Source organism: Aureobasidium melanogenum, assembly GCF_000721775.1.
Source record: "Aureobasidium melanogenum CBS 110374 unplaced genomic scaffold scaffold_7, whole genome shotgun sequence".
In the NCBI taxonomy this organism is placed as follows: domain Eukaryota; kingdom Fungi; phylum Ascomycota; class Dothideomycetes; order Dothideales; family Saccotheciaceae; genus Aureobasidium; species Aureobasidium melanogenum.
In genome coordinates this window covers 21,630-47,981 of record NW_024470059.1, presented here as the reverse complement: position 1 = coordinate 47,981, position 26,352 = coordinate 21,630, and the positions used below count along the sequence as shown (strand labels likewise).

Genomic DNA, 26,352 nt, shown 5'->3' with positions numbered 1-26,352 from the left:
TAACTTCCTGTCTAGCATTAACTTCTCTGCCCTTAAAGCCCTTAAACATTCTTAAGGCTTGAAACCATTAAAATAACTTCCTGTCTAGCATTAACCTCTCTGCCCTTAAAGCCCTTAAACATCTCAAAGCTAGAAAATCATCAAAGTAACTTCCTATCCTACATTAACTTCTCTGCTTTTGAGCCCTTAATCTAAGTTAAACTCATCATTATTCTAAGTCTTAAGGAAGTCATCTGCTGCAACATCATGGCTAGCATTTAAGCGGGCTTAGAGAGTTATCAAGGCACTTAAGTACTGGGTAACTCTATAGCTAACATTATGGATGTAAGCAACTAAATCTTCTTAAGGATTAACCATAGGGATTCTAATATGACGACCAGTTCTAGTAGGTTAAACTAAGGGAGTAACAACAGTAACTAGGAAGTCAGGTCTTAAAGTAGTGGGTTAGTAGAGAGGAGTTAAACAGCGGCGGCGAGATTAAGTTAAAGGTCTAGCTCTTAGAGAGGCTAAACGTCTAGGTTACTTGCCCTTGTTTCTACCTTAAGTATAGGACTTGCTAGCTATTGTATAAGGTTAGTTTAAGTTATTTAATAAGGATGTTAGTTGTCAAACTTACTATTATCATAGAAGCTACACTTCTTATACTAGTTGCTAAAGGTATAGTTGGTATAAGAACCATAGAACAAGTTGCCCTTGCCATCTATAATAGTAATGCATTCTATGAAGCGTCTAGAGCCTTTTTAACAAGCTTTATAAGCTCTGTTGCCATTATGAACAACACGGTTGCGAGCTCTAGATATAAGAGTTATTGGAAGATAGTAGGCACCTTTGCTAGCTATAAAGGTCTCTTTGCTAGTGCGGAATCTAAAGTTGTTAGTAATATCTAGGGAGTTATTAACATTATTAATAAAGCGATCCATTTAAGTTCCCCAAAAGCTGGCTACTTTTAAGTTATTACCTTTACGGGCGCGCAAAGATCTTAAGAATTGAGCAGCAAATGTAAAGTCCTAGGCCAGCTCTAATTCCACTATTTAAAGTTAGTTAAGTTTAAGGTGAGAGGAAGTTATGATGATTGCTTACAGTAGTTGATTAAGTCAAGCTTATTAAATAGTTAAACTCTATGACTAGAGTTTAAGTTATTACCAGGCTTATAAGGAGGCTTGCCGCCGCCACCACTACTACTACGGCTAGAACCTATGGCAGCATGGCTAGTGTCGCGTAGAATAAGAGCCATTGTGTAAAGAGTTAATTAATTATAAGTGGAGTTATAGAAGGTTAAAGAAGTTGTATAAGATGGAAGAGGTTATATAAGATGGAAGAGGTTATATAAGGTGGAAGTAGGAAGGGAAGGTGTTAAAGAAGGAAGAGGGAATATTAAGGAAGTGGAAGAGGTTTAATGTGGAAGAGGAGAAGGTTTATATACTTAAGATTAGAAGCCAGTGATTAAGAAGCTCAAGTGATTATAAGCGCTGTTGCCTAATACTTGTGAATTTGTTAAGTTAGATAAGAAAGCAACTGCCTAATATTAATGGTTATGAGTTTAATTCGGAGCATGGTCACCTTATGAAATAGCTTATAAGCTTATTTCACAGCTAAAATTAGAGCATGGTTGCCTTTAAAATTAGCTTGTAAGCTTAATTCACAACTAAACTCGGAGCGTGTAAGAGAGCTTGTGAGCTTGATTCATAACTAAAAGCGGAGTGTGGGGATAGTAGCCCTAGGTAGTTAATAGGGGGTTGAGGGAGTTAAGGGGGTTAAAAAAAGATGGAGGGCGATTAAGGGGGTTGTTAAAGCCCAAGGTTGGTTGCTAACCTAACCACCCTGACCAGGGGCATGTGCTCCCTAAAATGACCCTTGCTGCCTTTAAGTACAGTGTTATACTATTCAACAGCTTGAAGAATAGCATAATAATTATAGTACAATTAAGTTTGATAGTATTGAGCCTTGGATTGAGATGTTATCGTATGTGAAAGATTTTTTGAATGATTTCAATGAAGCTTGAGTAGCTCAATGCGCAAAGACATAGGACAATCTGGGGAAATCTTTGGAGCTCCAATAACTCCATATGGAGTATCCATGGATATCCAAAAACTCCATGGAGATTGGAGCTCCAAAACTCCATGGATTATCCATGGAGTTTTTGGAGTTGGAAGGGCCTTCCTCTCCAACTCCAAAAACTCCATGGAGTGGAGCTCCAATCCATCCACTTTCAGCACTGACCCCGTCGAACAAGGCATCATCCAATCGCGAGCCGACTTTAACTCTATCACCCCAGAGAATGCCATGAAGTGGGAGTCAACCGAGCCGCAACGTAACAACTTTACGTTCGCTGGTGCCGACGCAATCGCCGATTTTGCCGACAGATACAACAAAGAGATGAGATGTCACACTCTAGTCTGGCACTCTCAACTGCCTGCCTGGGTCAGTCAAGGTAACTTTGACAACAAGACTTTGATCTCCATCATGGAGAACCACATCAAGAAAGTTGCCGGCAGGTACAAGAACAAGTGTACTCACTGGGACGTTGTCAACGAAGCCCTCAACGAAGATGGCACATACCGTAGCTCAGTCTTTTACAACACTATCGGAGAAGCATTCATCCCTATTGCCTTCCGCTTCGCTGCGAAGTATGCTGGCTCCAAAACAAAGCTCTACTACAACGACTACAACCTCGAGTACGGCAGTGCTAAGGCCCTCGGTGCTCAACGCATCCTCAAGTTGGTTCAGAGCTATGGCGTCCAGATCGATGGTGTGGGTTTACAAGCACACTTGAGCTCTGAGGCCACTGCATCCACCGGCGGCGGTGTGACTCCTGACGTGAAGACTTTGACGAATGTGCTCAAGTTGTACACTGACCTTGGCGTCGAGGTTGCCTACACGGAGTTGGATGTCAGATTCACCACTCCTGCCACGGATGCAAAGCTCAAGGCACAAGCAGATGCATATGCTAGAGTGGTCCAGTCTTGCATCAACGTTAAGAAATGCGTCGGAATCACTATCTGGGTGAGTCGCTTCTCATCCTTCATTTCTAATTTCAGATCATTTCCAAAGGCACAACGCTGATCTTACTATGTAGGGTATCTCGGACAAGTACTCATGGATTCCTGGTGTCTTCCCCACTGAGGGTGCTGCATTGCTTTGGGACGAGAACTTCAACAAGAAACCTGCTTACAGCTCTGTCCTCAAGACCATCCAGTCATTCCGCAAATCTTGAGCATGTGTCAAATAGATGGATTCAGAACCACACAATCGTGGTAGGATGGAGGAGCGGTGCTCATGAAGTAGATGAATTTCCAAATATCTCAATCTTTATGTATGGGTCAAAGCTGCTGTCTTGCGCTGTCTGTCTGTGAGCACGAAATCATGTCACGAGTGATTGTGATAGACGGGCCGATCAAACAAGTATTACTTGGAGAATCACTTCCGCCTTGGTGAAAGAGAGAGAACAGGTTGTACATCCAGCTTGGCGGTGTTGTCAGAAGGATTCTTCTTGGCGTCTGAGATCCACTTTTTGACATTATCATTCTTTTGCTATCCACATTCCCTCTGGTGCTTGCACTCTACATATTTCTTCCACGTCAATCATCAACTGGATCGCAACACCTTCCTATGGCGTCCACCAAACAGCTAGAAGACACATTGCCACGTTGCGATTCCTACCACAATCGCGCCGGCGACACTCTAAGCGGCCAGTGGCCAATCTACTCTCTAGTCGCATTCGACGAACCGAGTCTCAAGCAAGTTGAAACCGACATCAATGAGGCTGAAGACAGTACAAGCAACTCTATACTTATGACCGAACCCGACCTCTCAAATAGCACTCTTCGTGATGTCTATGATCACCACATTCGACTTCGCGACGAGAACGATAAGATTCATCACACTCTTTCTATTGCGGTGGATCAAAGTGACTATCAGGCAAACGGTGTCCTTGTAGTTGATCTGAAAGTCATGACAGACACTTCCCAAACAGTCATTGGCGTCTTACGCTGCGGATACGACGACGCAGACTTATACTGTGCCAACCTCGACATTGGAAACATGAGCTTCATTGACTACAAGAAGGAAGAGCAAAGACTTTGGGGCGGCGATGATCCGTACGAGAATCAGCGTTATTTTAGCAGGGATGCTGCTTCGCCGGCTCCACCTTCGGACGAACAGCACTATGCATGGTATAGTAATGTCGAGATGGGTATGTTGTGATTCAATAAAGATGCGTGAACAAGTACTGACAACGCAAAGGTGGCCCAATTCAAGACTTGTTAGAGCCAGGTTGGATCGACATGATCGAAGGAGAATCTAGACTTCACAGAGTAGGTGGTTGGTTCAACTTCCCGGATCCCTGGCACGAGATCAGACGTCAATTCCCCTATCACTGCCTGCAGCAGCCCGAGCTGCATCGAAAACTCTTTCTTGTGGCAGAAAAAGCTGGCAACGAGCCTGATGCGCTCTCGATCTGCAAGGCAGAATGGAATGGTGATCTTGGGAACTACCATTACGACCCAAACTCTCACGAAGGTCGGACCCGCGATCGTGAAAAGATGTTTGCGATCATGCCGGATATAAGTGTAGTGAAGAAGGTCAGACCGGGAGAGGCGCTTGATGAGTTGGATAGGCTGGTGTGTAGTGCGCACACAGGAAATGAATGTCCCATAAGTCCACACTCAAGTCGACTTGAAGAATTCCTGTATTCCCAATAATGCTAGATCACACCATCCAAAAAAGCGTCCGTAAAGAACATAGAACGCAAAGTTGATGCAGCCAAGCCATCACCGAAGTCGCCAGCCTGGAGCAGCGCTTTGCATGGCTGCGACACTCTGTGACAAGCATTTGGTCCGAAACGCACGGATCTGACATTACCAATGACACCTCAAACCTGTGCTTCTTGAACCCCACTAGTGGTCGCAAAAACCGAGGTGCATTCTTTGGGCCATGTAATCTCGAGCTCCAACGCACACAGGTATGGCCTGAGCAGATATAGATTATTGATCCACCTTTCATCTAAGATGTGGCACGAATCCGCTTGGAACATCCGCTTGGCAACCTCAAGACTGCGTGATTGCGTGACTAAGGCTTGCCTTGGTGCCATTGTACTCGTTTCTATAATATGGCTTCGTTCCCATCAACAATTCACTAGCAACCACAAAAACACTTCTGATCTTTGCCTCGTTAGTCTTACATTATGAGAGCATCCAAGCTCGAGCAGTGGGACCGGCCAGGAAAATATGTTCAAGTTCTCAAACCTGTACCAGGTTATGGCGAGTGCCTTATCGAGATGAAAGCTGCTGGACTATGCCGTTCTGATCTGGACATGCTTGAATCAAGAGCCTGAATCAGACCCTTGGGCCTCCGCCATTTTCCCCGGCGATATCCTCGGACATGAGAACGCAGGTTTCATAGAACAGCTCGGTCCTCAAAGTCGGTGAGGAAGCTGTCGTTCACCATCTGAAACATTGTGGTATCTGCAACTTCTGTACTAGCGGTGCTGAGCAGCATTGCGAGGCGTACAAAAGGGGAGATGTCGTGTTGACTCGCGGTGCTGGTCTCGATGGTGGGTTGGCCGAGTATCTCGTTGTGCCTAGACACGAGCTGGTATCCATTGGCGACCAGGATCCCGGCCTGTATGCACCTCTCACCGATGCTGGCGTCGCGGTTTACCATGCGGTACAGAGCCTGGCCCAACTCGACTACGGCAAGCATTGGCATTGGCGGTCTTGGATCATATGGAGTCCAGTTCATCAAACTATCGTCCGCCGCAAAGGTCTTCGCCATTGAAAAACCCGAGAGCTGCTTGATTTAGGCAAAAAAGTGAAGCGCCGACAAAGTTGTTCTCTCAGACGCACCGACTGGGCCAAAACTGCTGGATATGACAAACGGCAACGGCATCGACTACATCGTAGACTTTGTCGGTAGCGGTCAAACCCTTGCTCTTGCGGCTAAGTTTTCTCGGCCACAAGGACGTATTGTGGTTGTAGGGATGAAGACGGAAGTGTCAAGTTGGGATGGAATCACATGGCGACAAGTTGCGAGTTTGCGCTCTCCATAGGCTCGACACGTCAAGATCTGGAGGATGTCTGCCGTCTCGCTGCGGCTGGGAAGTTGAGGATAAACATGCAGAACTTCTCGTTCGATCAGATACAGGAAGCGCACGATTCGTTGCGCGCTGGCAGACTTAGTGGTCGAGCAGTGATTGTTTTCTGAGGTGGTACCTAGGGCGACAGAGCACATACATGGCCGTATGAGGGAGGGGAAACGGAGTATCTATATGCTTGAAGTCGATAAGCTTCCGAGCTCTACTACTACTACTACTCCAACACTTTTCTTATCGTGGCTCATAGAAACCTTTATCGTTTGTTGTTTGAGACTCGTAAATGAAGGTTCAACAACTACGTTATCGAGATGCGCAATGATCTTTACACTCTGTAGAGTTCGACCTATCAACCCAACACTCGATGAACGTATCTTCATGATGAATCAGGCTATACTGAAGAGCTCCGAGATTAGCTGTATGTAACACTAAAAAGTCGGAATCCCTCGACCTTCGAGGTGAGCACCACTTTGCCGTTCCTGTTGATGGAAATGTACTGTCCGCTCGAAACTTGGACCGAGTGTCCCATACCATTCCCCAAATCATTGATGGTGATTGGCGCTGATTGGGAACAAGGGCTCAGGTCGCTCAAGCCTGCAGCACACTTGCTGGTTAGTACACTCTCGAGGATAAATTGGTTACCACCCTGCTTAAGCTGGTGCAAGATCCAGCGTTGAGCAACAACGTCATGAATAGGGCTAGCACGAGTGGCACTCAAGAAGCTGCTGCTTCCAGAACCCGAGCTAGTCAAGGCAAAACCATTCTTCTCGAACACCAGGAAACGACCTTCGGTGAGTTGACCACGGACTGCCTTGAAACCCTGCTCAGTGGCGAGTGCTGATGCCTCAGATTGCTCACCATAGGGTACAGGAGGGCGTGAGTCATGAGGATACTTCGCTTGGCATAAGGAGTATCCGTTGTACTGCCCAGATGCATCCATTGAAGGAGCAGAGATGTCAGGCAGAACAGGTTTGCTGTAGTCGGGCTAGGAATTATCAGCAGCAAGAACAAGCAGAAGATAACAGGACTTACATGATTGAAGTCAAATGCGTTTGTGAGATCAGCCATGTTTTGCCTGCGCCAAGCTGGGACTTGTGAGGTTTCGACATTGTTGTAACCTTTTGCTTGGAGCCATTTCTCTGCATGTTGTTCAGCTTGCGATTGTCAAGAGTCTTACCAAACAGGATAAGAACGAACCAACAAACTTGATTTGCGATACGTGATCAGCGTTCTCAGTGTACACATTGCCACCACGGGTCCAAGGAGAGACAATGTAGAATGGTAGACGGAATCCTAGATTGTGTCAACGTCTGTAGGTTGGACATGAAGGGTAATAAAGATACCTGGTCCGGTATACACGTATCCGTACTCGTTGTAAGGATCCTCGATCCACTCGCCTGCTGTACCATTGGGAGAATGGTATGGCACGACGTGGTCGCCTAGACCACCAGACTCTGGTGGCAGAATTAGCGATGTCAGAAATAGCTCCAACGTCTACTTACCGTCGTAACTAATTATGAGCGCAGTGTTCTTGTAGTTCTTGCCGTTGACAACAGCCTCGACGACCTTACGCTGCAGCCATGCTCCATCTCTGGGCTGATATGGAGGATGCTCAGAGAGCTCAGCAGGACCGATGATGTATGAGACCTGAGGCAAAGTGCCAGCTGCAGCATCGGCGTAAAACTTTTCAAGGCCAACGTAAGCCATACCACGTTGACCCAGGGCGCTTGTATTGGATGCCTCTTGGAATTGTTTGAACCATGCAAGAGGATTGTCGTCGAAGCTGCAACTGTCAGCATCATCTTCTTCTGTGGCTTCCAGAAACATACTTGTCCGTGTCTTGATAGACCTGCCAAGAAACACCAGCATCCTGATAGTATTCTGGCACGGTCTTCCATGTGGTAGGATAGCAGTTCAGATTCGACCCCTCGCATCCAGGAGTTTCCTACGTTTGTCAGACAATGTTTCGGTAGCATAGTATATGTACTTACATTGTTATCAATGACGATGCCTCCTTCAGATGGAGCCTGTGGAGAGCCTGGCGCATTGATGGAACCACTGATCCATGTGACACGATTCGGGTTCGTCGAGGCGATTACAGACTCCTGAGAATTGAATCAGCATGGATTTTTTTTGGATGATTGTGGTATGACGAACCTGATACATATCACCAACCGTCCAGCCTTCGGCAATTGCAAAGTGTACAGGTAGGTCAGCGCGCTTGAAGTATCCCCATGACCAAGGAGTATTTGCAAGTGCCCATTTGTTGTTTCGGTCAGCATTCAACGCTCCATGGTTACTGTCCCAGCCATTGTTGCCAGCAATCAGACACTGGGTAGCTTCCGACCAGTTGCCGCCAAGATAGTTCAAGTAGAATGGCAGCAAAGTGTCCGTCTTGTTAGTCAAAGTCGAGTTGACATCTCTTGCGGCTTGTCAGCATGTGACTCAAGACTCTGTCATGGCACTTACTGGTGGAAAACAGATCTGCCGTTGTTATAATGGACGTTGGGATCCGCAAATCCGCGCACACCAGCCATGGTTCCGAAGTAATGATCAAAAGCACGATTCTCTTGCATGAACAAGACAACGTGATCTATGTCCTTTAGAGAGCCAGCAGCAGCCGCCGGCCAGCTCAACAGAGCAGCAATGCTTGCGTAGGAGACGTGGTTGTACATGTTGCGATGTGCCTGGAATCGAGAGGCTGGCAATGCTCAAGCGGCAGGCTGTCATTCAGACATGGTCTCTCTGACTTCATATATAATGTTGCTATCTACCACATAAATTTGAGAGGTGGATAACATACGAAGGGAACACGTGCGGGGATTTCCAGGGTTTGACTGTGTTGACCACTCAAGCGACTTTGGACGTCACACGTGGGGGTAAGATACGGAGATAATGACCATCCTGCCGGAGTGCGCGCATCAGAAGAGACCAGCTAGTCTTGCGCATGCAATACGAGAAGTTTTCGAGACGCTCTGGCCAATCAGTGTCGTTATTGGAGCAGTGTGTCAGTTCAAGCCTCGTCCAACCCTTGTCGATCCGCTACTAAAAAGGCGTGTGCGCCGAGCTCCAGCTGCGACGCTCCTAGCTTAATAATCTGCGCAACAACATCAATCTCTCGTTCTGGCTCGTGGCCCAACGCAGTTCAGGGCCTTGATGCGAGGCGAATGGAAACTGACTGGTGAAAGACTCTAGCATCGCTTCTATCTGTCAAGGTTCTGCAAGATGCCGGGATTGAAGCGAGATATTGGTCGCGTACGGCACTGCATACAAGTTGTTTGTATACTGCTTGTTCTGAGCATTACTTTTGTGCTTCTTGATGCAAAGTTCCGCTGGGATCTGAAGATTCCAGACTCATTGCAGACCTCGAGTACGACTCACAACGCAAGCTATGGTGATGCGATCTCACGTCCGTCAGCACCACTTTCAACATCTACAGCATTGAATATCCAGCTGCATCCCGAAAATCACGCCTCACGAGAATCAGATACCCTCACGTACAAATGGCAAATCACCTCAGCTGTACAAAGTCCTGATGGTGTTGAGAAACTGATTTACCTGATCAATGGACAGTTTCCAGGACCAACGATTGAGGCTCGCTCAGGCGATCGCATAGTAGTCGAAGTCGAGAACGCACTGGACGCATCACACACCGCAGTCCATTGGCATGGTCTCCAAATGAGAAATGCTAATGCCATGGACGGTGCTGTCGGTATTACTCAAGCTTCGATAGCACCAGGAGAGACATACACTTACAATTTCACCATTGGACCATCCGAGTACGGCACTTTTTGGTATCACGCACATGATCAGATCCAGAGAGCAGATGGACTGTATGGCGGCCTGGTCATTCACAAACCTTGGTCGAAAAGCCCCAGGCGCAGCATCGGCTCGATGATACCAGAACAGCTCCTATTGGTTGGTGACTGGTATCATCGCTCTGCTGAGGAAGTTTTGGCAACATATATGAGCTCTGGATCTTTTGGTAACGAGCCAGTACCAGACTCAATGGTACTCAACGGAATCGGTTCATATGACTGCTCAATGGCGGTTCCTGCACGGCCTATTGTATGCACTTCTGTTGAGCGTCCTTCTTTGTCCCTTCCAACCACCGGCAGAACAAGGCTTCGAGTAGTGAATGTTGGGTCCTTCGCTGGCATTGAGCTGAACTTTCCAGGACATGAAATGGCAATATCAGAGGTCGATGGTGGACATCAAGTCACCACCACAGAGCTTGATAAGATCGAGGAAGTTATCTGGCCCGGGCAGAGAGCTGATTATTGTGTCTCGCCTAGCTTTCTAGAAGTTGACAATTTGACGCTAAGAATCACTTTGAGTCATGAAAATTTCAAATACACAAACCCTGCACTGTCCACAACGCATGAGTTTGCGATTCGGCCAGATCTCCCGAACACGAGCTCACGATCTGAGAGGCGTCAAGCTCGCAGTGATCCGGTCGAGAATGACTCCCGGAGGAGATCTGTCGCTCACGAAGTCGACCAGACTATCGTGCTGTACTCGAAAACATCGAAGCTTTCTCACCTTGCAAATGTCCCGCATGGTTTCGTAAACCATACCTCGTGGGCACCTCAAAATCTTCCTCTGGTCACAGTGGACCGATCGCAGTGGGACAACAACCAGCTTGTTCCCCACGTACCCTACGATAAATCACGACCGCTTTGGATTGATATCGTCTTGAACAACCTCGACGAGGACAGTCACTCGTGGCACCTCCATGGCTACAACTTCTATGTCTTGGCTTCACACAGTGCGGATTTTGGTTGGGGCTCATACAATCCGTATGTGGACATCGAACCACCAGGGGGCCCGTTGAACCTGAGTGACCCGCCGATGCGTGACACTGTCTACGTTCCGCGTCGGGGCTATGTGGTTCTCCGCTTCCAAGCGGACAATCCGGGCATATGGATGTTCCACTGCCATATGTTGTGGCATCAAGCAAGCGGAATGGCTCTGGCGCTCGAAGTAGGAGATGGATCTTTGTAGACGTCTCGACACCAGATCTTCCAGTTGTCAGTATGTCTGCCCGTCAATGATTGCCCAATGTAAGCCAGCGAGGGTGCCAATGAATATATTATCAGTCCATCGGTTGTTGTGGTCTGCGACAAAGATGAAAAACCAAACTCTGCTGCTACCGCGACGAGTGGATTCTAATCGGCACTGTCCTCCAAATTGCAACTGAGAACGAACGATATGAGACTGCCTGATCTCTCGACAAGGATATCCGAAGATTGACAGATAAGACTACCATGCGGGGTCAAAAAGGCGACTGGTGGGGTAGACCCCGAATCTCGAAACCAATCGAACTTGGCCGAGATAACGGATCTTTTCTACCTACCGCCGGCGGCCGGCGAGCATATCTCGGGAAAGAAGCTCACGGCGAGATACAAGTGCAGCTGCTTGGCTGTCTGCGGCTAAGATAAACTGAAGGACCGTACGTCACCGCACACTCGTAGCAAGTACAAGACTTGCGAACGCCGCAGTATTTCGCGATCCATACACTTTCTCAGTCACATCAGGACTTCTCAGGCGTCGTCAGCGAATAATGGGTGCCGCATTCAAGGTCAAGGAGCTGACCTTGAGCCAAGCTCATGAATCTTTCAGAATTGGCGCATGTAGTGCCGTAGATCTCACCGCAGCCTACCTCGAGCGTATCCGACTCTTTGACAAAGCTGGGCCCAAGATCAACTCAACTCTTGCCATTTCTCAGAGCGCGCTGGATGAAGCTAAAGAGCTTGACGAACACTATGCTAAGACGGGATCTTTTCGAGGTCGTGTGCATGGGATTCCTATTCTGATTAAAGATCAGGCTGACACTGCCGGTATGGAGACAATGTATGGATCTGGAGCTTGCAAAGGAAACATACCTACTGAAGATGCGTTTCTGGTCAAGCAGTTGAAGGCAGAAGGAGCGGTTATCCTTGGAAAGACAACCATGTCGGAGTGGGCGAGTACTTGGTTCAGCCACTCTTCCGCCAGTGATTGGGTGCCGACAAAGAATCCCTACAAGTTAGATCATGACGTTGGAGGCTCGTCTTGTGGGTCCGCTGCTGCAGTCGCAGCCAACTTCGCACTTCTTGCTGTAGCCGAAGATACTGGAGGCAGTGTTCGTTGCCCTGCCAGCTTTACCAATCTCGTGGGACTCCGACCTACCCCTGGCCTCATCAGCAGGTCCGGCTTCTGCCCGCTTGTCAAGGTCCAAGACACACCTGGCCCAGTCGCACGAACTGTCGAGGACTGCGCGTTGTTCTTCGACTGCATGGTCGGCTTCGACCCTCAAGATGCTTACACTGGCGTAGCGACTATGGCGAAGAGTCTGGGCTTACCTCTCGGAGGTAGCTATGCATCAAACCTGAATCAGGGATTGGAAAAGACACGTCAAGCAAGAGTTGGTGTCGTAAGACAGCTCTTTGGGCCGGACTCGGACCCTTACTGTCTGGCGGTGAACAAAGTCATCAACAAAGCTTTTCTGGCCCTGAAAGAGAAGGGTACTACATTCATCGACGTTCATATTGACAAACTTGAGCATTATATGACTTTTACGCCCACATACAGTACCTGCAGCGGTCTAGAACAGATATCAACAGTTTTCTTGCCACCAAACCCCACCTCCAACAGGACGTGGCCGACATCGTTCCCGCAAAGGCTCCGCAAGAATTCCTTAGTTTCACGTCCCAGATCGCACACGGCCCGCTGAATCCTCTGGAAGACCCTGAGTATCTTCCTAAGATACTCGATCGGGATGAATTCAAGAGAAAGCTGGATTGTCTGATGGCCTCATTGAACCTTGATGCTCTGACATTTCCAGATGTGCAAATACCACCTCCGAAGCATGAAGATGCCACGAACGGTCGTTTTCCTACTTGTTGGGATTTTCCAGTCAATACCTTGCTGGCAAGTCAAGCTCGTTTGCCTGCGATGACAGTCCCCGTAGGGTTCACAGAAGATGAGCTCCCTATTGGATTGGAACTTGTCAGCTTCGAGTACCACGAGCAAGCACTACTCCAACTTGCGAGAGGCATCGAAATCATTGTCGGAGCTCGCCGAGCGCCAGATATCTAGTCATCAGGATACTGTCGCTGCTTCAAGATGATGAGCACTCTTTGTTTGGGCCATTTGGGCGTTGTAATCTCTCCGGATAGTTTGCAAGCCTATCCAGAATCTCCTTCGGGTTCAGGTTAGGGAATATGGACAACTGATCGGCCAAGCATGACATCTTGCTTCGATAAGCTCGACACTGTTGATGCAGCTAGTTGAATATGAGTATTTAGCCGAGCCTTGCATTGGTGCAAGGAGTATGACTACGCAACCAGAAATTGAACAGCTTAAACATGGAGCGTTTCATATGTCTTGTACGTACATTTGCAGATGTCAACCCCGCCTCAGCCATGGGAAATGTGGGGTCATCATCGAACTTCATTCCTTAATCGAGATTCGAGAGGACATCAGTTGACTTTTGTACATGACCAGGTGTTGCTGCAGCCAGCACAAAAGTGGTAAACGGCTATGCAAGAATAGATTGACTGATGTCCGAGTCTTGGATAGTCATCGCGGAGACATGGAATACTTTCTGGAGACGTGGCCTCCGCATGATCGACACTTCCACGCGAAGCTTGTTTAAACTGCTTCTCCACCTTTGTTTAGCCTGCAATTGAAAGCACGGGATAATTGGCAAAGCTTGTCGTTGCTCAAGCACATCTGCAAGGGCTTGGACTGCGTCCACACTCATTGCCGGTACTGTCCCTGGCCCGAATGTCTGACGTGCTTGAGCTGGCCCGGCCCGTAAGTCTGCATCCGTTGATCAAGCCCTAGATCGTATGTCGCAAATGAGTCGTCCGCGGAACCTCCAATTTAGCCAAATGTCGAGCTCAAGCCAAACGGAGACGATCCGCAGAACTCATCGCTCCAGCACGTCAACACCAGGACGACTTGCCTTTGGACTATAAGTAACGCATCGATGGTCTTCACAAGAAGAATATCGTCAGCTCGAACAACATCAGATTTACGGGTGTTCTGATATTAACTCTTCACTATGCCTTCGTTCAAAAACATCTTTCTTGCATCCGCATGTGCTGCTCTTGCACTAGCTGCCCCGGTCAACAACATCAGGAAGCGTAGTGAGACGATCACTGACAACGAAACTGGTACTTACGGTGGCTACTACTTCTCGAACTACGTCGAGACAGGCTCCGACTCTTTCACGATTGGAACTGGCACTTACAATCTGCAATGGACCAGTGCCAATACCGATGTTGTTGCTGGCATCGGTTGGGCAACCGGCGCGGCACGGTAGGCTCGACGTTCTCGCTACCAGGAGTTTGACTGACTCTTGTGCAGCACAATTAACTACACTGGATCCATAGATGCTGATAATGACAGTCTCATTGCTCTGTACGGCTGGACTACCGGCCCTCTCGTCGAGTACTATGTCATTGAGACCTACGGCACCTACAACCCTGGCAGCGCTGGAACTCATCTGGGCACTGTGAGACAATGCATCTGATATCCGAATCACCTAGCTTGAATGCTAATATTGTGACAAAGGTCACTACTGACGGTGGTGTCTACGATATCTACGAGACCACACGTACCAACGCCCCCTCGATCCAGGGAACTGCCACATTCCACCAATACCTCTCCGTGCGTCAGACCAAGCGCACCAGTGGTACCATCACCTTCCAGAATCACATCAATGCTTGGGCATCTTTGGGCTTGGTACGACCTCCTAGAAAGTTGCGGAAATGATACTGACGATGACTTCAGAACCTCGGCACTTTCAACTACCAGATCATGGCCACCGAGGGCTACGAGAGCACCGGCTCTTCATCCGTTACAATCAACTAGGGGCAGTGGTGGCGTGTCGAAAACCAGGTCAAGAGGTGTGGTGTGATACCCAGGGTGCATGTTGTGACAAGCGTAAAAAGAATCGAGCGGCGCTCCCACCTTATGCGTTATGCCGTCTCAGTTTTCTGTTCATCAGCTCGTGAACTTACTCACGAACTAGGCGCTGGCCGCTTGCAAAGCCTGAGATTCTGTTCCCTTCTGTCGACTTCTGTTCGACTTCCACGATTACGTCCAAAAAGAGCCACTAGCGACCGTGCTGTTGCGAAATTCCATTCATTGAGCTCTCAATCCCGAGCAATCCTCGCAAGATTAAGTTTGACAAGCCTGCGCACGGTAGTATTCGACATGACAGTGAGGATAGCACAAAATGTTGGGAAGTAATCTAAGTCATGAATTTTTGGCGAGCTTCATGGTGCTGAAAGCAGTCAACGGCCCTTGGTGCAAGCCTTGTCATTGTTGGCTGACCAGAAAGTTCTTTGGTAACGTGGTGGCAATGTTGGTCACTCCGACCCTGGAACCTTCGCTAAAAATAGACAAAACTTGACACAATAACTTAGCCCAATCGAGAAGTTCGGAACGCGCAAAGGCTCACATACTTAGGGCAGACTACAGTAGATCAACGAAATGACCATCACTGTTCTCTTACACTGCCAGAGAAACCTTTGTTGAAAATCTGCGGATGGCCAGAAAGAGAGAGTTCTTCCTGCTTGCAAACTCTTCATCGACGTAGCTGCACACTTTTGACCTCGACAATGCATCGTTCTGACCTCGTTCTAACATGGCGCGGCGGTATAGTGGAAAACAGCCACATCGTACACGCCGCCGTGACCAACAGCTCTCAACGACTGCTTTTTACTGTCGGCAACCCATCTCGAATGACGCTTGCGCGATCAGCTGCCAAACCTTTCCAGGCACTCGCTATTCTCGAAACAGGAACTGCTGAAAGGGTCGATTTCGACTCCGGAGACATTGCACTTATGTGCAGCTCACACAATGCCGAGGAAAAACATATATCGCAAGCCGTAGCTATGTTGCAGAGAGCTAGACTGGAAGAGAAAGACCTCAAGTGTGGTGGCCACCCGTCGCTTTCGAGAACGATCAACGAAGCCTGGACTAGAAACGGATTTGAGCCAACAGCCATATACAACAACTGTTGTGCTAAGCACATAGGCATGTTGGCTGCCGCAAAAACAATCAATGCAGATATTGGCAACTATCACACTATACAACAGCCTGTACAACAGAAAATCAAGAATGTCGTCGAGGCAATGAGCGCATTGAAGCCAGATCAGATCTCCTGGGGCATCGACGGATGCAATGCACCAGCACCAGCGATGCCACTCTACGGACTAGCTCGTATGTACGCGGCTCTGGCTGACGCTGCTGATCAATCCGAAAAGCTCGGATGCACTCAATCTTCGCGCACTCAGACTCTGTCAAGAATTTTCAAGTCAATGTCTGCCTTCCCAGAGCTGATCGCTGGAGAAGACCGCTTTTGCACAGATCTTGGTCGGGTGTATCGCGGAGCGCTCATCGGCAAACTTGGTGCGGACGGATGTTACGGCCTTGCTATTCGCGAGTCGGAAGCCACAGAAAAGATGGGTGCAAAAGGGGCTGTCGGTATCGCGATCAAGGTTGAAGACGGGAAAATCGATGTCTTGTACGCTGCGGTCATGGAGATTCTTGAGCAGCTCGGCATTGGTACAAAGGATATCTGGGAAGACATGAGCAGATATCACTCGATCGAGCAGAAGAACACCATGGGAGTGGTGATTGGGCACACTTCTTTTGACATTAGGGTCCAAAGTACAAAAGTGACATAGACGATAGAAAGAATTATAAGATACATCTGTAAACATATCAGACTCGAGCTTATTACTGTCTGGCCAACAGCTCCGCAGGAGATCTCTTCTGTGCGGAAGCGAGGGGGATGTCCTGAGTTTTGTTAGCCGTGCTGAAGGTGTGAAAATTGTCTGCGCACTTGCCTTCCATGATTCCTCCAGACCAGCAGTACGAACATAAAGAGGACCAGGACCCTCTACAGCGTCGATGACCATATGCTGGATCTTAATCCAAAGATCATCATCCACCAGAACAGCCCAACTCTTCCCTTTGTAGTGTGCTATTAATTCGTGGCAGAGACTTGTAGCTCTGGCTTGCTTGATCGCGTGACCGTCGTCGCCGAAAGAGTGCAATTTGGTTGCAATCTCTAGAGCATATGTTAGAGATTGTGACTTGGAAACTCATGCTGTACCTTACGCCTTGGTCCACCCTTGAGTCCGATTTTGGGCTCATATGATCTGATGGCTTCCGCAGAGAAGTCCGGGGCTCCACGGGCTGCGTATTGAAGGAGATCCATGCGGATCTTCCATTCCAGCATCCGAACCTTGTTGGCTTCCGTTATCCAGTGCTGCTTGTTGATAGTAAGGTACATGAGTGACGAGTTGATATGATGCCTGGATCGTCAGCTAAGCCTGGTTGGTGGTGATGTAGAAAATGACTCACATCAGAAAGAAGTCATACTTGACGTGCTTGTGAGGATGGAGTGCAGCACCAGAAGCAACCAAAACAATATTATGAAACATCTCAGCTGTTCTCTCTGCAAGATCTTCAGCATGAACTCGAACCTCTTGCAGTACGGCAAGCATCTCTTCCTTGGACCGACCAATCACCCCTTCGATGATCTTTTCCTCGTCATCTGGTCTGACACAATGAGAAAGTTGTGGGTCTTGCTGAATCCTTTTGTAAATAGTCAACAAGTTCGGTATTCTGCCAGTTGACGATGAGTTGTACACCATCCTCTCGCTTTGAACGAGGAGCTCATCAAGCTGCTCAATACCGTGGATTGCTGCCTGAGCGAGCCCTTCTGCAACGACGGCTGGTTGTTCCCATTCCAGGCCGTACATGAGTTGAATCAAGGGATGCAAGACTCCAGCATGTAGTCGAACGAGCAACTGTGCGGGGTCGTTGGCCCGAAAAAGGTGTTCATTGACGACAGCCTGGTAGCCTCGAATCTGGATGACATGCTGAAAATAGGCCAAAAAATCTGCATAGTGCTCTTCCTTTCCCAGGTATGGCATCGAGTTGTTCCATGATTCGATCAAATATTTGACGACACGATCATTACGTGGCAGAGCTGGACGCTGGAGTGGGTCGCGTTGATCCCACGCTTTCTGTATATCTTCAGCGCTAGCACCTGTACCATAGAGGGCAAGGAGGTGGTGGGGCATCTTTCAAGTTTGTTAGCATTCGCACCGTAGACGAGCTTTCGTTCCTTACATGATCGTGAAAGCCGATATCGTTAAGAAAGACATGGTGTTTCTGTTCACCGGTCAGGATCGAGAGTTGAATACTGCGTCACATAAGGAAGTTTTTGTTACCTCGAGGTCTTGTTGCATCAGATTTGACAATAGACTGGATGCCTGCGGAGTTTGTTTGATACCCCAGAGACCAGTGTTATCTATACCGACATTGATCGAGGACGACATGGCGTTGGCTTTGACGAGACAGTGGTGGTAGAATTGTCTTCGGTAGACTCTGAATAAGAAAGACATTTTTTCCACGTACTCAATCCCAAATCTCTTTATATATAGGCCCCGATCGGTTTGCATCAATCCATGCGCTGTGTCAAATAATCGGAGTTAGGTGTTTGTCCAAACATTTCCGTCGCTAAAGTTGAACTTCTATGATGAAATCTCGCGCCGCCGCCAGTTGTAGTAAGAGTTAGACCGACAAGACCTGTAAAGAGAAAAACAGCCCCATCAAGCAGCTCCTCCAGCTTAATTGGATTGACTTGACTATTACTGACTCCTTAGACGTCTGGCGCCGATCAGAAGGTTACTATGTGCAATGGTTTCGAAGTTCGCTTGACCTTATCCTCAGAGTGACATTCCAAAATCAGGTCATATGATTGGATGCATACATTCTGGCCAAGACTTACATGATGTCGCTGCCCAATAGATATAGACTGCACGCGGAGGCGCAATTACCCAAAGCGGATGGAGACTTGGCACGCCAGAATGAAGCTCGGACACGGATTACGGAAGCATCGTGCCGTAGGGTAATGATCTCAGCCCATAACGCATCCAGTAACCTACTCGAGTAGAACAGCCTACCAAAGTTGTTGCGCTCCTAGGGCTCAGCGTTTTGCTGACGCGATCAGTTAGGGCTCGGCTCTTTCCCCAGAGATCTGTTTGGAGCTGAGCCCTCATTACTCGGAGTAGCAGGCGATCCGTTGACCCCTGTTGTCATGGGCTCGGCCAAATCCTCGGGGAACAGTTCGCATGGACGAGTTTCTCGCTCTGAACTTCCATATGAGCTTCAGCCCTTGTGGTTGCGGTTTTCCGGTCTTACAACTTTCCCGGCGTTGCAGTTTCCCGACGTTGCAGTTTTCCGACGGGTCAGTCTCCCGACACTGACGCAACTTGGTTCACAAGGACCGCCAGGCTGCTTTCTCGCCCGAGATTCAGGTCAGAGAATTGCTCTTTGCAGGTGATGGGTTTGCAAAGAAAGAGCTCGAGGGAACAACCATGATGTTGTGATGACACGTTCGAATCGACTGGTTTAGAATTGTTTCTCCAAGCACTTCGTCTCATCATCGCTGGAAAGGCTTTCCTCGGTTGTTACGCCACCCGTCTATATATCGTGGTCATAGATGCTAGATGCCTCTAAAAACGTCATTTTCTCCAAGAGATCCTTGTGACCTACCGCAGGAACGGACGTGCCTCTGATCGCCACCTTTCCAAGTACTGCGGCCATAGATGCCACGAAAGCGAGTCAATATGCAGGATTGGATTTTTTGCTGCACAAGGCGCTGTGGTTATGGTTCCGTTGTCATCTATCTTGCATACAACCACCCAGTCCCTAGTCTTGTAAAGGTGCGTGTCAAGGACAACAATGTATGTCCTGTTGATGGACACATCTGCATCGATAGGTAGAGTCGACAGAAATTCGAAGGCTTGTTCAATGGTTTTGCCTGCGAACGACGACTGCCAAGTTGACGAGATGGGAGGTACAGTAGCGCAATCGTAGTCATCTGGGTAAGACTCTGGATTATCGTCCGCAAGCCAGAGGTGATAAACGCCCGACTCATCGTAAACCTTCCTGAGAACATCGTTGACCATCTATAGCTCTTGAAATTAGCATCTTCATGCACTTGCTTGTGAAGCTTCTCGTACTTCGTTGGGAGTGTCGTGATCTAGAATGAAGAATGCAGCAAGATGAGTCTCTTCGCCTAGCATCGGCATTTGGATCGTTGTCTCTCTGTATTGAGTATATCGCAGAGTCTGCTCAGTATGCACAGAGCTTACGTCCATCATACCGATGTTGTTTGACCAGACTTGTCAAAGGAATCAAGAAATTCAGGTGCTTGAGCTTATGCCTGATGTGCGCATCGAGATGTGAGTAAAGAGTATAGATAGGGCTTCTGCGACGCAGAGGTTTAGGCAGCCGTGAGTTGCGTTATCAAAGATAATTTCTGAAACATCTTGGCGACACAATCTTTCGTGAGCCTATGAAAGTGTTTGCTGGTTGGCTTTCCCATGTCAAGTCGGTGTATCATGATGGCTTCTTCTTATCTGTATCACCAGCATGATTCCGATGCAGGTACTCAACATCTCCGCTCGAATGTTCATTATTTCCACTCGGATGTACATTCTCGCAAACGTTTGGGATCGCTTTGACACGACTCGCGTCATGGCCCCGCAAAAAGTTTGACGGTTCATCGCGGCTCCAGGGTGATCTTGTGTCTTTTCATCTCAGTAAACAGCCGAACAGACCGTCACAACTTGTGAGGCGCCTCATGAAGTTTCCACGTCTGATAGTGCATAGACATCTCGCTCCAATTAAAACATATCCTAGCGACCTTTCTTGATGAGTCCAACTACAAAGCCGGCTTTCCTTGTTCGCGCCATCGCTTGAGATGATCTGGCTAACGATGCCAGAGGTACGAATCGATATACACCAGCGTCATGTGTGCAGTGCAAGGTATGCACGTGATTTCTCCCTCTTCATTGATACGATAAATTATAACCCAGTCTTTTTGCTCGTAGAGTGCTCTGTCCAGGACAACGAGATATCCTCTGTTAAGAGCCATTTGAAGTGGGATTGTGGCAAGGTACTCAAAAGCTTCTTCACTTGTTTTGCCAACAAATGGCGATTGCCATGTTGGATCAACTGGTGGGATTGTGGCGTCTTCGTCATCCTCGGTCAGGTTCTGCGGGTCCATATCTGCAAGCCATAGATTGTAGACATTCGAGTGTTTAATCACTTTTTGCAGATAATCATTGATCATCTACCGTTCGTCAAAGGTGAAATTCACAGTACCACGACCAACTTCATCTTACATTGGTGGGTACATCGTCTTTTAGGACGAACAGTGCTGTAAACAATGGATCATCGTCGGGCAGAGGCATACGGATCTGAGTCCGTCGCGGAACGGTCAAAGGAAGATGTGCTTCATCATGCTGAAATGGAGGTCGAGCGGGACGCTGGGTTTGCACCAAGTGCGGTCGACCCATGTTGACTGTCTGCTGAAGCTAGATGAAGTGTCTCATCTAGGATCGTAGTCATGAGTGGAGGGAATGGTAGGAGTTCCAGTTTGAATGTTATGGTTGAGGTGTAAGCGCTCGGAGGCTGCTCGGCAACTGACTTGAAACGTCTTGGCATAGGATGCGTACGATGAAGTTCGAAACGCTCATTGTTCCATCGATCTCAGTCGACGCGGCGCTTACTTGCAAGGCTTACAATCCTTCCAGCACTGCAACAGCGATGTTTATCTCTTCACGACGGCTCAATGCGCGTGTATGCGACCAGGTAATGGAAGGAGACGTCTCGAGAGATCCAAAGTTGAGAGAACTCCTTGTACCTTTAATCTGAAGTGCTGAAGGACGACATGGCGCTTCGCTCTCATGGCGCATCCGAGCAAAGGGCTGCTAGGGTACACTGATCTAGTCTCGAGCTCCTGTCTTCGTAACACCTGTTCGTCTCTTCGCGCGGCTTTTGGTTCTTTCCGCTACCACGTAGCCATGAGATATTCAAGCATTTCCTTATGTCTTCTGCTTGCCCATCAGTCAACGGCGGACAAAGCAGCTATCTCATTTGGTATCCCCAGTCTGCTGGTGATTCTTGAATCAAAGGATGTCATTTCTGATCTTCCCACCACTCTCAATGCAACCTTAACGGCTAAAATTCAGATGACAGAAAACCATATCGGTTCTCTTGAGGCCATCAACACTCGGCAAGCTCATCGAAAGAGCAATACTGGTCAAAATACCCCAGATGGTCGCTATCCAAGTGCTGAAGCGGACGAGGGAGAAGAAGATGAGCCAGAAGTCTCTCTGAATAGCCTGCACGCTGCAAATCTGTTTAGCCTCGAGCGAAGAAACACCAGAGACTGTGGTGTCTACAGAATAGATTGCGCACGAGCATTGACCGGTTGCAATGTATGTTGAACTCTCCCAGAAACATGAGTGATGTGGACTGACCGGATCACTTTTCCAGAACGCCTGTTATTATCAAAACTGCGTGATGCGTGGCAGAACGGTCAGGTATACAGATGGCGGTGGCATTAAATCGTATGGACAACAGGCTGCCCGAAATCGAATCGACGCAGCAACCACTACAAACCCCAGTAGCCCCTGCCGGATATTTCCACTGGGTCAACGAACATATGATCAGTGGCCGAATTGGCTAAGCGATGACCCAGATCTTGAGATGGACGAATGTATGGCCGCTATGGTACAACCCAAATTTTCCACCCTCAGTCGGGGCACCGTTCGGAACAGTCTGCGTTGCACCAGGCAAATATACAATGGAAGCATCGATATATCTGGCCCCTGGCTGAACGTTACATGTGCTTACATATGGTTCATAGAAGCTGGTATCCTCTACAGATCTTTCCGTCAAGGACAAGCTGAGTACAGCAAGTCAAGAGGTGGGAAGTATGCCCACTTGCGTACATGTGACAAGAGTCTAAGGAGAGGAGACACTCTCACCGTTGAATTTGACATCTCCGGTATGTCTGACACGGAAATCGATGAGTTCGTACCATGTTTCGTGCTGTCCCGTCCAGTCGTGTTAATTCAGATATTCTCACAGGATAGCTCCCTACTGCAAGCCCAATCCTGATTGCACAAATGATGGCCAACAATTCCATCTTAGTGATCTCAAGTACCTCAATCAAAGGGGGAAAGGCAGGCAGGATGGGCTGGCCGTACGATATTGAGACGATGAACAACTACAAACTCACGGGCGAGAGCGATCCAGTGGAAGTTTTCCAAGTGGTCGTTGAGATTACTGGGGACGATCAAGCCATTTGGGCAGCAACCGTCAGCAAGTATCGTAACAACGCCCTGCAAGAGTTTCGATCAACCAATGCAGACAATCTTGGGGTCGATCAGTCCCTGACAGTGACCGGACTGCCACGAGACTTGGTAATCACTCGAAGATCGGCTTCAGATGGAGACAGAATTGATTTTGTATACGGCGACCCGGCACGAGAGCTTGCCGGCTTTGCGTTCAATAGCGACGACACCGGATTCAGTCCTCAGTTCGACAAAGAGGCAGACGAGGTGTCGAGTATGGAGCAACATCTGGACAGATCAGAAGAAGAAGGGACGGGTCTTCCTGGTGCTCCACTCGTTCGACCCATCGTTCACTATGACATCCTGATGATCAGCAGGACCTGGGCTGTCCTATTGTTTATTCTTGTTGGCCTTGCGCAAAACCGAGCTTGGCCATGGAAGAAAGAGAATTCGAGACTAAGGCGCGAGTGTATGCTCGGGGATTTTGATCTACCGTTTGCACTTTGTTGGTGTCAGAAACATCACCGAGCGCAGTTTTGGAAGAGTCTGTTCAAGGTCTTGTTGTAGCTAGAGCTGGATTTGAGATTTGCGGACTAGAAGATTGGCCTGCCTTGCCATTGCCAGGCTTCCCAGTGATCTGGCCAGCGGTCCCAAGTGTACGAGTCGATATATACCATACACATATGTGCTGCGCAAGGAATCGATGTAATCTCACCCGCTTCATCAATTCGATGCAACACTACCCACTTCCTTTGCTCGTAGAGAGTTCTATCAAGAACTATGATGTATGTCCTATTCACCGATTTTGTTTCCGAGACTGTGGCGAGGAATTCGAAAGCCTGTTCGATTGAAATGCCGACGAAGGGTGATCTCCATATCGCGTCTATCGGAGGGATGGTCGCTTCTCCATCTTCCTCTGTTAAGCCATCCGGAATCACTCTGTCTGCAAGCCAGATATTGTGAACTTGTGACTCCTCGTTGACTCGTTGCAAAAAGTCATTGATCATCTGCGAAACGCATCAATTCGACAAACTTCTCTATAGTGACCGCACTGAAACAGAACCTTACGCTGTCAGGAACATCGTCGTCAAGCACGAAGAGAGCTGTGAATGTGGTCTCGACATCCATCATTGGCATACGAATCTCAGTTTGTCGAGCAAGAGTTAATGAAATCGTCCTTTCATCGTGCTGGTATGGTCGTCGGCGGGCGATACCTTCGTGCGCGGGACGGGTGTCATTCATCGTGATAAATACACTGGGAGCAAATTTACGATTCTTGGATGAGCAGCGAGAAGGGAGTGTTCTGGATATTAGGCAACAAGAATTCTCAGCTTTCGCGAACATGAAACATCGTCAAATCAGGCAGCCGCGCAAGGTCCGCGCGTTGATTAGGCAACTGTTGGCCTCACGCATCAACAAATGGAAGCAAAAGATCGAATTGAAGATAGACGACTTTTTGTAAAGAGGTCGGAAGAATCATTAGTACACGATTGCCTTACGAAGCAGACAAAGAGTCGTTCCTCGCCTCGTAATATCCTTCCATCTTCCACCTTATGGAGTCATAGTACGGCTGCAGTTCCTTGTCCATGTGGGCACTCCACCACTTATCGTGCATACTTGCGACTCCCGACTCCTTGTCGTGCACGCTCGGGAACCTGATATGCCAGCTTCCCTCCATCTCGATCCACGGCATCTGTCCTTCTCTTCTGAACGCATAATTCAACAAATTCTGCTCCATGTATTGAGGATCAAAACGACCTTTCAGTGTCAAGATCTTTTGGAAATGCGAGAAGAGCTTGACGTCGGGCCTGAAGATGAAAAAGCCCGCGTTGAAGTAGTTGGGATCCTTGTAGTCGTTGTTTTCGGCCTTCGGAGGGTACTTGTGGAAAGGGTTCGCTTCCGCCACGGTTGCAAGAACGTAAGTCTCCGGTAATTGGCCCTCGTCTCCAGGTAATGTATTTGTCTTGACAAGAGGGGCTTGCTCCGTGGCCGGATCGTCAAACATGTTGTCCATACAGCGATTTAGGATGAAGTCGCCGTCCAAGAAAGCGACTTTCTCGTATTGGATAAACTCCCATGCGCGCAGCTTGTTCATCAAATCCTTCCACTGCGGCATCTCGCCATGCACCCAGGAGGTATCGACATCGACAGTCTCGACTTCTATGACGATTGCGCCATCTGCAACAAGCAGATCCCGTCTGTTTTGAAGGACATCGTTGGTGACCAGCACAACGAACGGAATGTTCTTTTGCGTCTTTGTGCTGGGTTGATGCATGAGTTGGTATCCCAGAATACGGGTGGCCATGAAGTAGTGATCGTCGCTGGGATTCTCTGGTGCGTTCATGGTGTTTGTGAGGAGAGTCATGTAGGCAAATTTCTGCGATGATCCAGTGATTGGCATCTGCGATGAGATCTTGTTGGCGAGCTGGGTCACATCGGTCGTCGTGACGCCTTGGCTGTATGCACCGAATATGAAAAGAATGCTGGTGGCAATCGCTGCCGCGAAGACCAGAATACGCGTACTGAAGACAACCATGGTCGGAACAGCGAGGACTTCCTGTGCACGAACTTGTGATCCAGTACAGAGGGGAGAACAAGAGGAAGGGAGGGTTGGAAAAAGTGGACCACTGGGTGCTTTATGAATTGCTGCACCTACTACATGAGATAAAGACACAACCGCCTTGAAGACACAACCGTCTTGAAAGGAGTGCAGGGTGGATATGAGCAAAATCATGTCAAGCGTGAGCGTTATATCAGTTTCACCTACATCTGTGGCATCCTGCAAAGGAGACCAATAGAAGCCTTTGTCTCATGTGAAGAGAGGAAAGAATCAGAAGCAATGGGGCTCGTGTTGAGCGGAAGACTGATAACGGCGGTTAAAAAAATCAAGATGACGAAGCCAACAGATTTTAGTGTGCTAAATTTGGATTTCAGTACATAAGTATACCACCCTCATGAATTTAGAAAGACCATGAGGCAAAGCAAATCAGAGATCTTTATTTGGGTTTTTCGAGAGCTAATATGTCCCCTACTCGAATGATGTGATGCATAGGTAGATGTGTCGAAGTTTCGAATGTCCTTGTGGGTCGCAAGTACCAC

At 48.3% G+C, this 26,352-nt stretch overlaps 11 protein-coding genes across 11 annotated transcripts; 7 read left to right on the top strand and 4 right to left on the bottom strand.

Annotated features, from left to right (window-relative positions):
* Positions 1–2,181: 2,181 nt before the first annotated feature.
* Positions 2,182–3,214, top strand: M437DRAFT_46366 (endo-1,4-beta-xylanase; the record flags this gene model as incomplete). The annotated part of the gene is made up of 2 exons (XM_041021251.1): positions 2,182–3,003; positions 3,077–3,214. 2 exons carry the CDS (start codon positions 2,182–2,184, stop codon positions 3,212–3,214), a joined length of 960 nt encoding a protein of 319 aa, XP_040880718.1.
* A 329-nt stretch (positions 3,215–3,543) lies between these two features.
* M437DRAFT_46221 (uncharacterized protein) lies at positions 3,544–4,700 on the top strand (the record flags this gene model as incomplete). Its single annotated transcript, XM_041021228.1, has 2 exons — positions 3,544–4,192; positions 4,243–4,700. Coding segments are annotated over 2 exons (1,107 nt in total), but the record flags the coding sequence as incomplete, so codon positions are not given.
* Positions 4,701–5,182: 482 nt separating this feature from the next.
* On the top strand, positions 5,183–6,201 carry M437DRAFT_74288 (GroES-like protein; the record flags this gene model as incomplete). The annotated part of the gene is made up of 4 exons (XM_041026209.1): positions 5,183–5,297; positions 5,420–5,711; positions 5,815–5,965; positions 5,998–6,201. 4 exons carry the CDS (start codon positions 5,183–5,185, stop codon positions 6,199–6,201), a joined length of 762 nt encoding a protein of 253 aa, XP_040880716.1.
* Positions 6,202–6,500: 299 nt separating this feature from the next.
* On the bottom strand, positions 6,501–8,763 carry M437DRAFT_46385 (phosphoesterase-domain-containing protein; the record flags this gene model as incomplete). The annotated part of the gene is made up of 9 exons (XM_041021256.1): positions 6,501–7,073; positions 7,121–7,227; positions 7,286–7,381; positions 7,432–7,542; positions 7,591–7,871; positions 7,918–8,033; positions 8,080–8,193; positions 8,246–8,510; positions 8,558–8,763. The coding sequence occupies 9 exons, from the start codon at positions 8,761–8,763 to the stop codon at positions 6,501–6,503; spliced, it is 1,869 nt and encodes a 622-aa protein (XP_040880715.1).
* Positions 8,764–9,313: 550 nt separating this feature from the next.
* Positions 9,314–11,092, top strand: M437DRAFT_74286 (uncharacterized protein; the record flags this gene model as incomplete). Its single annotated transcript, XM_041026208.1, has 2 exons — positions 9,314–9,497; positions 9,528–11,092. 2 exons carry the CDS (start codon positions 9,314–9,316, stop codon positions 11,090–11,092), a joined length of 1,749 nt encoding a protein of 582 aa, XP_040880714.1.
* A 559-nt stretch (positions 11,093–11,651) lies between these two features.
* On the top strand, positions 11,652–13,168 carry M437DRAFT_65024 (putative amidase family protein; the record flags this gene model as incomplete). The annotated part of the gene is made up of 2 exons (XM_041024536.1): positions 11,652–12,594; positions 12,684–13,168. The coding sequence occupies 2 exons, from the start codon at positions 11,652–11,654 to the stop codon at positions 13,166–13,168; spliced, it is 1,428 nt and encodes a 475-aa protein (XP_040880713.1).
* Positions 13,169–14,138: 970 nt separating this feature from the next.
* Positions 14,139–14,950, top strand: M437DRAFT_45995 (endo-1,4-beta-xylanase; the record flags this gene model as incomplete). The annotated part of the gene is made up of 4 exons (XM_041021186.1): positions 14,139–14,395; positions 14,444–14,591; positions 14,651–14,821; positions 14,870–14,950. The coding sequence occupies 4 exons, from the start codon at positions 14,139–14,141 to the stop codon at positions 14,948–14,950; spliced, it is 657 nt and encodes a 218-aa protein (XP_040880712.1).
* A 1,451-nt stretch (positions 14,951–16,401) lies between these two features.
* Positions 16,402–18,438, bottom strand: M437DRAFT_45907 (uncharacterized protein; the record flags this gene model as incomplete). Its single annotated transcript, XM_041021172.1, has 5 exons — positions 16,402–17,159; positions 17,210–17,406; positions 17,456–18,180; positions 18,230–18,271; positions 18,331–18,438. The coding sequence occupies 5 exons, from the start codon at positions 18,436–18,438 to the stop codon at positions 16,402–16,404; spliced, it is 1,830 nt and encodes a 609-aa protein (XP_040880711.1).
* Positions 18,439–20,879: 2,441 nt separating this feature from the next.
* Positions 20,880–21,468, bottom strand: M437DRAFT_83418 (uncharacterized protein; the record flags this gene model as incomplete). The annotated part of the gene is made up of 2 exons (XM_041027933.1): positions 20,880–21,242; positions 21,295–21,468. 2 exons carry the CDS (start codon positions 21,466–21,468, stop codon positions 20,880–20,882), a joined length of 537 nt encoding a protein of 178 aa, XP_040880710.1.
* A 1,683-nt stretch (positions 21,469–23,151) lies between these two features.
* Positions 23,152–23,713, top strand: M437DRAFT_83417 (uncharacterized protein; the record flags this gene model as incomplete). Its single annotated transcript, XM_041027932.1, has 2 exons — positions 23,152–23,578; positions 23,631–23,713. The coding sequence occupies 2 exons, from the start codon at positions 23,152–23,154 to the stop codon at positions 23,711–23,713; spliced, it is 510 nt and encodes a 169-aa protein (XP_040880709.1).
* Positions 23,714–24,748: 1,035 nt separating this feature from the next.
* Positions 24,749–25,654, bottom strand: M437DRAFT_46384 (nucleotide-diphospho-sugar transferase; the record flags this gene model as incomplete). The annotated part of the gene is made up of 1 exon (XM_041021255.1): positions 24,749–25,654. One exon carries the CDS (start codon positions 25,652–25,654, stop codon positions 24,749–24,751), a length of 906 nt encoding a protein of 301 aa, XP_040880708.1.
* Positions 25,655–26,352: the final 698 nt, after the last annotated feature.